The 12542-nt window shown below is 37.8% G+C and overlaps 1 protein-coding gene across 1 annotated transcript in view; it reads left to right on the plus strand.

Moving 5' to 3' along the window:
- Positions 1 to 12542, plus strand: part of PARD3B (par-3 family cell polarity regulator beta) — a 5075916-nt gene that overhangs the window by 1168704 nt on the left and 3894670 nt on the right. The window contains exon 3 of the mRNA XM_044075955.1: positions 5888 to 6059. Coding sequence (XP_043931890.1) covers positions 5888 to 6059 — 172 coding nt within the window. The remainder of the gene's footprint in view (positions 1 to 5887; positions 6060 to 12542) is intronic.

Raw genomic sequence — 12542 nt, forward strand, 5'->3', positions numbered from 1 at the left:
ACTAAATCATAATGTAAGACACATGGCCCGATTATCTTCTTTATTGAATACAAAGAGAGATGAGCGCTTTCACGTACAGACTGTACGCTTCTTCAGATCTATTTAATTAAATCTAAAACAATTCCTTATATAGTACAAAGTAAGTGGCGAATTGCATCAATTAACCAATTAATATCATAATTGCAAAGTTAAGTGCAAAAAGCTGTTACTAAAGTGTCAGTGCTAATTTCTTAAAACAAAAGCTAGCTCACTCTATATACAAACAAAAACAGTTTTAAAAACAACGCAAAACATCAGAAACAACAAGCATGTAAAGGACATAAAAATATATGTATGTATGCCTCTACTTGTCAATATTGCATAAAGCATCTTAGTGTCTAAAAGACTCCTTAAAGAGCTCTATAAAAAGGAACATTATATCCTTAGGCTTAGGAAAGGTATAAATCCTTATATTATTGTGTTAGTTATATGAGCCTGATTTGTTCCCTTATATGCTACTACTTAAGACAGGGCTATTTAATGCCATCGATATCTATGGTTATATATTATCCTGATGTCTAAAACTAGAATAATATAAGATGGACGTAGTTGATATGTAAATAAATGAACAAATAAAAAATGAGTAAAAACAAAAATATTAAATCAGTACAGAGCTTCTATCTATCTTCAAAAAGAACCTAAAATTGGACGACAAAATCAACTATGTTTACTAAATTAAATATGTATATATGTATGTATATATATATATATATATATATATATATATGTATGTATATATGTATGTGTGTGTATATATATATATATATATATATATATATATATATATTTAGATATATATATATGTGTGTATATATATATATATATATATATATATATATATATATATATATCTGTATACATATATATATATAAATATATATATATATATATATATATATATATATATATATATATATATGACTCCTGGAGAAAACTTCCAAGGCAGATAGTTGTATTGAAAAACTAGCAGCAGTTGTAGCAGTGATACCATACTCCAAAACAATGCACTCATAGTACTGATAAACGCAGGGGAATGTATTATGTCTGAATCAAGCAATGATGAAATTGCTATGGACTACACTGAGCACAATTTTACTCCTAATCTCTCCATTTCATAATGCAAAACGTTCGCCCCACTCTTACAAAGGCACACCTCCACTTTCCACAAACACAGCTACCCTCACCCACACAACATACCAGTCAAGTTTAAGGGTTTTCCTACCTCTCTGCAAAACAATCCTGTAATGGCTTTGGCAAACAAATGAAAACGATTGATGGGTGTTGGTTCAGGACTCTCGTCCATATCTCTCAACTGTACAGATGTTTGCAGAATGTCCAGATTTTTTTGTCTGTTTTTCATAAAATTGTAGTTTTCTGTCAAATCACTGGCAAATATTGAACACTAAAGTCAGATAATTATGACAGGCATTTGATTTTCACACTTCATATCCTTAAAAAATTCGTTGTCATGCAAAACCTGTTTAGCAACTTTTTAAGTTTGTAAAAGCAGTATTTATAAATTGTCCCAATTTTGGGCCTTTGTCCCCCTTGTCCAAATTTCTTGTTCTGTGCTGTTGAGAGGTATGCTGCCATCGCTTCCTGCTGGAGCCAGTCCGCTGCACTTGCACAAGTGTCCCCCTCAGCAGGGCAGCAAGCAGGTATCAGTGCAGATTTGCTTTATAGTTCTTTTACACCACACACACACACACACACACACACACATATACATAGTGATACATTGTTAATGTGGACAAATCTGTTTGTTCAAAGTCACCAAACTTTTCTTCAAACTCAGTTTTATGACACCTGCTACCAATCCAGTTGTCATTCTGCAGCTGCAAATCTTGTTGTCCATGTTATTTCTTCTTTTCCTTGGTTTTGTTTCTCTTACCTGTAATGTTGCTTTTACTCATTTTTCTCATGCCGTCCATATCTACCCTAATTATTACTTCTAACAAATACTTTTTCTCACTCTTTCTTCTCTTCCTCCCCTTCTCTTTTTTGCGTTATGAGTAAATAATGAGCTGTCACCCTTATAATGTCAGCACCTTTCAATACTACATAATTTTGAATTTAGTCTAATAATATCTGAATAGGTGAGTGGGATTTTCATGACAGCATCAAGGAAACATTTTCCTTCATTCTGTTTTTTTTTCGTTAAGTTTTGGATTTTTCTTTGTATATTGATTGATTTTCTCAGTATATTTTATTTTATTTTTTATTTATTTTCCATTTGTTTACCAGGTTAGTCCAACTGGACACGAGGTGACTGTTTTCAGCTGAGGCTCAGGGAGAAAAGCTCCAGATACACAGTAAACAGTTATAAAAAAATAATAAAAATAAATTATGCAAACATAGCTATTTTGTTCAAAGAACATAGAACATATAAAAGGAGTAAAATCAGAGTTTTACAATTTATGCAGCATGCAGTGGTTAGAATATTGAGAAACAGTTAAACAAGATTCTATACAACAAATTTACAATTACTTGGACATAAATTCAAAAAGAAGTTTCCATTGACCAACAGGGTCATACACTAGAAATCATAACTATATTGACATGATTTATATTGCATTTATCTTGTTTTAATGATGGTATATGTGTATTATTGTATGTGCACAAATATTTGTATCAATTTGTGTATTTACAGTATATTGACAAAAGTACAGGGTCACATCAGAGTCTTGGGATGTCATTGTTAAGAAACTTGAGAACTGTTGTAAAGCTTGGCATTAAATACCATAAGTTTAGCTTATACTGTAAGAGCGTAACGATGTAAATATAACCACGTCAGCAGCCAGAATGCATTATAGGTTCATAGGTTTATACTAGGCTATCTGCCCTAAGGCATTTATAAGCCTAGCCCAAAGTTTTGTGGCTTACGCCACCCCTTATGTTAAAAAATATTGTGCCCATTAGTTTGTTGTGCCTCTGTCCAGCAGTGACACAGAGATGATTCCCGGGGTAAACCTACGATCTCCCATCCACCGGTCAAGATTTCTCTTGAACAGAGCCAGCGAGGTGCTCTGCCTCACATGGACCGGGATTTTATTCCACAGCATAGGGAGTCTCTGAATGACAAATCTATCCCTCCAGCATGTCTTATTTATATCCGTGCTAAGGTTTAAGTCACTTGCTCTAGTGGATCTGGTAGATTTGGATTTTTTGAGGTGCAGCATGTCCATTAATTCCGGGTTGGACATGGCCTTGTATGTCAGGCATAGGTCACCTCTGAGCAGACGGTATGCGACTAAATAGAGCTGGAGTTTCTTCAGTCTGGCAGCATATGACAGATTTTGGAATCCCTTTATCCTTTTGGTGAGGAACTTTTGGGGTCTTTCCAATTGCTGCAGGTGTCGGGTGAGATACATCCCGAATGGGGCATTGTACTCGATCATTGGTCTGATAAGTGAAGAGTACAGGGGAACAATGACCTCACTTGATCTGGATGTGAATCCCTTCATGATCAGGTGGGCAATGTAGAAGGTCTTTCTAACCACTTTAGCAATGTGAGTGTCAAAAGAAAGGCCACTGTCAACCTGGGTCCCCAGGTCCCTGATAACCTCTTCTCTGCTTAGTGGATTGCCACCTATATGGTAGCTTGGGGTTACCTTGTTTTTCCCGAAGGGTATGACTATACATTTTTTGGCATTTAACTTCAGGCCATGGCTCTGGCACCAGCTATCAGTTTCCGTGAGACCCCTCTGAAGGATATCTGTGTCCGATGTACTTTCCACTATGGCGCCCAGTTTGCAGTCATCTGAATATTTTCCTGTGCACATTAGGAAATGGAGAGATTGGCCCAAACTCTGGACTGATGTGTATGCTTTTTTTTTTTTTTTTTAATTCCTGGGAAATGCTATTCAGAAGTGAAGAGACATACAAGGGAACAGATTTAGTGGTGCACCAGGCTGTTATTATTTGCTGTCTATTGTCATGCAAAGCTGACTAAATAGTTGAGTTTACCCAAGCTGGAAATGTGAGACTGTAGCCCACTGAAGGAGGGGAGATGGGAGGAGTAACTTAACCAGGAATTAAAACTTGCAAAACTGCTCCTTGTGAAAAGTCTTTTTTATCTCAGTAATTTGTTGACAGTTTTGCAAGTTTCTTTCAGAGAATGTGTAGTACATTAGTAGGAACAACATTTGTAAAACTCGGCGCATACCAGTCAGTGACACATGAGCTGCAGACCCTCAAACTTGGCAGTTTTTTTTCAGGTGTTCCATTCTAAGTGAATGGAAGTCTAGTCAGACAACAAATGGTAGGGCTATTTTTTCCTCACAGTCTGTGCATTAAGAGACAGATTTAGCTTTCCAAAGGAATCACAATGTCTGCCCCCATGAGGACAGACTAGAGTTAAAAAAAAAAAAAAAAATTAGGAATGATTACTTATTTTGCTCCATGCAGCTTTAGGAGGTGCAGTAAATCATGGCAAGGTAAAAAAATATATGTTTTTTTAATTGTTTGCCCGTAGTGGTCCTTTAACCCTCTACCATAGTTATTCAGTCATTGTATGAGGTCAGCTGAAGCTGGTAGAAGTGTTTGTTTATTTAACTGAAGCTTTTTTTTGTAACAGACTGCTCTGTCAGCCAACCAGATGAAATCCCTGACAGTTAATGCAGAGAATTAAGGCTGTGAATTGTTAATAAGCTGCTACTTCTGGTCCAGGGTTTGAGTCCCTCAGCCTACATTTGTCTAACCATGTGACTGTGAGCAACTCACTTAACCAGACAGTGCTCATGGAATAAGTCTGAAAAAGTCCATGCAGAACAGTACTCTGTCTGGCTAAATCAATAAATAACCAGATAAAGAAACATACCCCCTTTCATCCCCACCCTTCAAAGGTCTAGTTTATTGTCCAGTACAAGAGACCACTCCCAAGGTGGCAGAGAAAAGAACAGGATGGCCCTTAATCATCCGCTGACGAGAGAGAGATGTGTTAGCTGCAGCAGCAGTGTTATTTCTGAATGCCCTCCCCCACTCACCCCATCAATTAATTTTCTATGTGGCAGCCAGTACAAGTGGAACTTGTACAATACCAGCATCTGACCCAAATGCAGTTCCATGAATGTGCTAACCCAGGCTACAGGGAACAAATTGACTATTTAGATGGATGGCTTGTCCTGCATTACAGCAATGCCAAGCCTCCATCAGCTGTTTGTCTTGTAGTAGACCAGGTTTCTTCCATCTCCACAGCAGGTGTGAGGTAGTATTGGCCATTCTTCTCCCCCTCCCCAGCATATCTAGGTAGGTTTGTTCATGTCATCTAATTTTAAGCACACCTTCATATTAGTCTGCACAAACATTTTACTTTTACCACATTTCTTACCGCCCTTCCTGCCAACCAGTTCATCACATGCTTGTTCGTACACATTCTGCTGGGAGTGCATGAATGCCTCTGAGGGTAGGAACTCCTTGTTGTATTGAATTTGGATTCACAGATATTAGGAAGGTTCTTGTTTGGCACTTTTGCATTTCAGATTTCATATCAAGATTTACCCACTGTGAGAATTCATAAAGTGAATTGACTGGATCCAGCTGCTGTGTTAGTTGGATGTCTTAGTAATTTTCCTTTTCAAGTTGTCTTCCCAGAGTGTAACCCTTAAGCTTTTGGGATAAAGTTTTACTAGGTTAATTCATGATGTAGAGATGTGAACTGGAGTGGCAGGAAATTATGCAAGCAGAGTAGCATCTTCAAAATACAGTGCTAAACCCGAGCAACTGATTTACATCGAGAAGTGTACATTATTTTAAGTCAGATTTTTTGCTGAAAAATTTACTTGGCATTATTTGTTTGCCTGGAAAATGCCTTTTATTTTTAATTAATTCCCCCTCTTTTTCTTCTTAGCTCATTGCCGTTTATACCGAGCTAGAGTCACAGAATGATACTCGCCTCACCAATGGCAGCTTGACAGAGAGACCAAGCCTAGATGTGTTTGAGAATGAGTTGGCTACTCATCATGTACCTTTCCATTCAGCTGGTAGAGAGATCGAAGTTACTACTTCTGCCCTTAAATCAAGTATGTATGCCTGTTTCAGTTGTAGATCCAGAAACGCATGTTATTACTACTGTAAAGTGTTTTCATTTCTTGGGCATGGACTGCTTTTTATGTTGGGACATTTATCAGTCTTTTAGTCTTGTACCTTATTAATACCTCTCATCTGGACAAAGCCAAGAATGATGGTGGGACAAAGGGCCAAAATTAGTGACTGTTTTTAATTATTGCTCTTATAAACTTAGAAAGTTAACAGAACTGTACATTTCCTAAAGGATGTGAATTCTGAAACTCAAATGTCTATCATTAGACTTCAGTCCTCAATGATTGACAGAAAACCACAAATGTTAAAAGTAACAGACCCAAAATATGATAAAAAATCTGGGCTTTCTGTTAAAATCTGGACAGTTGAGAGGTATGCCTTCATTTTGGGCCTTCTTTTACTTTCGCAGGACAAGTTTACTTTTATAGTATTGCAGTGTTCAGGCCACAGGTACTTTAATAGCAGTAATTTGTCAGTGCCAGATACTGACTTGCATATGGACAGCAGCAGTAATAATATAAGCATGTGGTCAAATATAGAGAATTGTGCTGCATAGCAGAAAACAGAACAGTGCATCAGTTTTCACTTGGAGTGTTTGTTGCTACGTTTTTAACATGGCATCCTAGAAACACTGTTGCATTCTGTAAACATTTTGACACTTTATTGGTACCAAGGAGACTTTTGGCAGAATAAGAGATAAGAGCTTACATACAGCTGCCAGCACGAGACAGTTACTTTTTGAGCTGTGTGTGTAATGATACTAAATCTGTGTGATAAGAGCAATCAAATACTACTGAGTTCATCACCACATGTTTTTTAGTGCGCAACATTTCTTATATCATTGCTGATAATTCCTCTTACATTATCAGTAATCCATGCAATATATTTTAATTGAATGGATACTGCCCAAAAAATCTAAACAAATAACTGAAGTGGTAATATAAAGCTGAGCAAACAGTATGGAGAGATGAGATGCCACATATTTTACATGCACCCATACTAGTAACATAAGTTGGAAAGGTTACTCTGTTGAGCAAGCTGAAGACTTGATTGGTTTGATTGCTCACTTTATCTGATGAAGGTGGTTGGGACTAGAGAAAGCAAGTGAGAGTCGGTGTCCAACTGTCACATAGCAAATATAAGATAACACATCACCATACAACACACAATTTTGTTTCTGTACAAAAGAGCCTTGGCAATAAAAGCTGTATAAAGACAAGACTGTCATGGTTCTTTAGTGCAAAGTGTTGGTGCATTTATATCTGCCCTGCTATCACATGCAAGTCTGCCCATGTTCTCATCACTCACAGGTACTTTCAGACAAGATTGACAATGCTGGCATGGAAAAAAAAAAGTAAATTACAGCACTATGCATTGCAGATTTTTGTAGTTCTTGTTTAGTTCATCTGCAAGAATATAGTTTGGTTGTTTCAAAATAAATTTAAAAAAGTAGCCGCCTTGATCCTCAACATCTGCATAGCAGCAACTATAACTGTATGCAGTAGCATTTCATTTCTCACTGCTTAAACTAGTGACTAAAAGCATAATTTTCCTGTGTTGATCCAAGTTTTACATTCTCGCCCTTGTTTGCTGTAGTGCTTAGTAAAGCTAGCTAGTTACCAGTGTGTAATAGTCTGTGTGATATGAAACATTTGCTGCTGCTGTGTTAATGTAGTATTTCTAGAAATACTATTGAGTTCAGGTTAATAGTAATTTGACATTTTCTGAGTTTGCAGTGACCGAAACATTCTTGTTTTGCACTTTATATGTTTCACTGTAAACATGTCTTTCTGGTTTAGTTTACTATCAGTCATGAACTGACTTTAATTATATGAAGTAATGCTGTACTGCTTAGGCATTACCAGATTAGCAGTGCGTGGAGTTATTTCATGTGAAAAAGTTGTTTGCCTATATGATAAGAATATGTTAACTAACCGCTGATTGATTTTAGAATGTCTCAGTTAATTATATATTTTTTACAAGAAGACATAGTGGACTAAATAATTCATTTATTCTCTGATAATCATCAGTGAAAAGTAATAACCAAATCTAGGCAACATAGTTCCCTTTATTTTGACATGGTTACACGAACCATATGGGAGGTCATTTGCATGAAATGTTGGGTGGGCTTGTGAATAGCATCATTCTAGTGTTTAGTCAAAAATGAGGGAACAAGATGCTGGCAAAAAAATGATAATTGGTAAACAATATTTTGGTAGAATTCAAATTGATTTTACATGATTACAGTATAATTTGGAAACTAGGGCAACTTTTGTAAGAAAAACAAATAGACTTGTGAAGGACAGCATTCTGCATTTCAAGCATAAGTATAGGAAGAAGATAGCAGAAAAATGATTGCAGCAATATACAGCATTTTGATCTTGATAACAAAAAAAAGTCAGTGCACTACTTTTGCAAGCACTTTTGTAAGCATTTGCAGGTGTTTGAAACTAATTATACTCAAAGCAGAATTAAACATTCTTGCTTTGTAGGTTTTGTTGCACTGGGGAAACATGTCACAAATATTATGAACTGAACTACTGTGTATGAAGTAAAGTTATATTGTTTTAAATTATTCGATTGCTATTACATATAGGTATTGTTTTATGTGAAGTTTTATTTTAGAAGAAGTGGCTAACAGTCTAATTTTAAATGAACAAATTAATTTTCTGTATTTGTAGCAGTGTATGGGATGGGGAGGTAGGAGCAGTCTTGCAGGCAGTAAGGGGGTGCATTGTCTGCCCTGGGTATAATACGGTGGGGCACGCTTGGCAAATACTGATGGTGTGATAGTGCAGTGCCAGCATTTAGAAAGAAATGCCAACATTGTATTTGCATTTTTTTTAATTCCTCAGCTATCAAAGGAAGTTCTCTTTTCACCTCAACTGAGTGTTGAGGAGGATGCCACATCTGAGAACTGCACAGGACACCAGATAACCTAGGTACAGTTCTGATTTGCAGAAATAAAGTCAATTTTGTCATTCATTTTGGAATGTCTGGTAGGGAAACATAATAGCCAAAACAGGCAACAGGAATAATTCCCTTTATTGTACAGTTAATATTTGGGGAGTCTTTGCATGTAGATGTACAATCATAACAGCCTGAAGTGTTTTCATTATGTATGCCTAGCATACTCAGGCTGTACTGGGGTTTTTTGCATGTACATATAAAAGCTTGTTACAGTAGTACGCATAGAGAAGTAGACATAATGGTATTGCTGCGCTCTTGACCACTGATTTAATGTAAAAATTGGAGTGACAATGTAAGCATTAGACAGATATTCTTTTTGTTTTACTAATGTTTTGGTCTTCCTGATACATCGGTGTACCAAAGAGGTGATATAGAAATTGTGACCGGGTTATGGCTGAAAAGGATTGTCAGACCAATTCACATCACACTTAAAAGAAATATACAGTATTGAAATTGTTTTGGAAAAGTCAGAATTGTACTGCTCAGTTATGAATGTATGAGCACGATATTAGTGAAGACAAAAATGATTGTTTAGGAAGCAGCACATGGTAGCTTGTATTTTGAAGTATATATGTAGATATTCTCATTAATGTTAATCAGATGATGTGTGGAGCAATGTGTTGATGTGCTCATTCATCAAGTGCCATGTATATATATGCTATTTAATATTCATGAAGTACTGATAATAGTTATTCTCTGTCAGCAGGTTATTTAGATATTTTATCCATGTTTATACTGTTCTGTTGGACTAGAACATGTGAGCAGGCCAGTACACACATGGAATACAGATATGGAGCACACTGTGGATAGACCTGTTGTACATACTTACACTATTGCTTACTATGTTATGACCCTCATCACTGCTTGTCAGTATAATACCTTTACATATTTAATTTAGTAAAGGTATTAATTACACTAAGTTGCTCCAGTAACATTTATGGTGGCAACACTACCGACTCCTTAAGCAACACTGTAGGAAGGTGGACTCTTGCCAGTATTCCTGTGCCCAAAAACACACAGACAATAGGCAACATTGATGTTCAGTCCCACACAAATAACAGTAAAACTTCTACAGGACAAGCAAACTATGAAACCTATACTATGAGTGCTTACTGCTATGTTCAGCTTATTTGCAATACGTGTAACAGTGCCTTAAGCTGTTAGTCAAAGTCAAGTTAAACTTTATTGTCATTTACATCTGCACATAGTGCAGCTAAATGAAATTACATTGCTTCGTTCCCAGTGCAAGAAACATGCATACACAAAGTTACTATTTAGTAATACTAGTTCAGAGACTTGCAGACATCACATGTGTAAAAATGTACAATTTAGGATATTGCCCATGTAGATATTGCACGGACTTGAATTTTCACATTAACAGGTACACATAAAGCAAAAATATTGCATATCGTCTACTCTGTCACATATCGTCTACTCCGAGGCGATCTCTGCTTAACATACAAGGCCATGTCAAACCCAGAGCTGTTGGACATGCTTCACTTAAAGAAATCCCAATTCCACAGAGCCACACGCTCCAGGGATCTAAATCTTGTCATCACAATAAACAAAATATGCTGGAGGGATAGGTTCCTGACTCAGAGACTCCCCAGACTCTGGAATAGACTGCCCATACATGTCAAGCAGAGCGCCTCTTTGGCCCATTTCAAAAGGAACCTTGATGATTGGATGGGAGAAAGGAAATTCATCTCGGGGATCATGTCAGTCACTCTGCTAGACAGGGGTCCAGGAAAGTAAATAGTGTGGGAAGAAATAGCCAGGGAATTGTTATGGCTAGGCTTAGGGCCGATAGCCTAGTACCAACCTATGAGTATTGCACATTCAGGTTTCAGGACAGCTGAAGATTTGGATATTGCACTAAAGTATGCTACTAGTAGTAGTGATCTTAGAATAAATGAACATGAGGGTATGTCATTTACTGGATTGGTCAAGAGAATATTCAGTTAATTGATCGAAAGAGCAGAATAGCTTCTAGCATACCTGTTGTTAGAATTCAGCAATTTGGAGGATGAGGAAAACATCTGTTGAGCCTGGAAGTCTTACAGTGCATGCTGCGGTAATGTCTACCCAAAGAAAGGTGGGAGAACATACCACAAGTAGGGTCAGTATGGTTATTTGTTATATTTCTAGCTCTTCCAATACGTCGAGATTCATGTAAGTCATCCAAGGATGCCAGTGGAGAGCCAGTGATTCTTTCCACTGTTACTACTCTCCAGAGAGCCTTGCAATCTGCGGTATTACTGTTCCCGTACCATACACTGATGATGTTTGTCAGTACGCACTTGATGGTTCCCCTATAGAAGGCTTGGAGGATGGACTTTGACAGGTTTGCTTTCCTCAATTTCCTTAGGAAGTGCAAACATTGCTGCACTTTTTTTGACAGTGTGGTTAGTGTGCATCGACCAAGACAAGTCCTCCGATATGTGTATACCCATGAACTTAGTGCTGTTGACTCTTTCTACAGCTACTCCCTTGATTTCCTGTAGTTGATGTGCTCCCTGAGACTAGCTGTTTAGTGTTGCTGATGTTCAGTGCCACATTGTTGCTGTCACACCAGCCAAGCAGATGTTCCACTTCAGTCCTATATGCTGTTTCCCCGCCTTTCCTGACAAAGACCTATGACTGTGGTGTCATCTGCGAACTTGATATTTCTGTTGGATTCATATCTGGCTGTACAGTCATGTATAAGCAAGGTGAACAGTAGAGGACTCAGGACACAGCCATGTGGTACATCCATGTTCAGATTTGTGCTTTTAGGTTCATAGGTGGGTACTAGGATATCAGCCCTGGGGCCTATATAACCCTAGCCAAAAGGTTCCCTGGCTTTTGCCACCCAAGAAAATTATTTTCCTGTGCCCCTGTCGAGCAGTGCTGCAGAAATGATCCCCAGGGTGAATTTTCTATTTCCCATCCAGTCGTCAAGATTTTTCTTAGAGGACCAATGAGAAGCTTTGCTTGACATGAATGGGTAGTTTGTTCCAGAGTATGGGAAGTCTCTAGGACAGGAATCTATCCCTCCAGCATATTCTGTTTATTGTGGTGACAAGGTTTAGGTCCCTGGAGCATGTGGTATGGGGAGACAGGGATTTGTTTAAGCGCAGCATGCCCACCAGCTCTGGGTTTGACATAACTTTGTATGTTAGGCAGAGATCACCTCTTGAGTAGGCGATATGCGATGGAGTACAGCTGGAGTTTTTTTAGATGGTCTTGGTATGGCATCTGTTTGAGGCCGGTAATCCTCTTAGCAAGGTATTTCTGTGGCTTTTCCAATTGTTGCAGGTGTCTTGTGAGATACATGCCAAACTGGGCATTGTACTCAATGAGTCTGATGAGGGATGAGTAGAGAGGAACAAGGACGTCCTTTTTTCTTGAGAACCCTTTTGTGATGGTGTACCACGTAAAAAGATTTCCTGACTACTGTGGCAATGTGGTTAGCAAAGGAGAGACTACTGTCCACCTGTGTCCCGAGGTCTCTT

Source organism: Protopterus annectens, chromosome 6.part1, assembly GCF_019279795.1.
Source record: "Protopterus annectens isolate FY-2018-M chromosome 6.part1, PAN1.0, whole genome shotgun sequence".
Classification (NCBI taxonomy): domain Eukaryota; kingdom Metazoa; phylum Chordata; order Ceratodontiformes; family Protopteridae; genus Protopterus; species Protopterus annectens.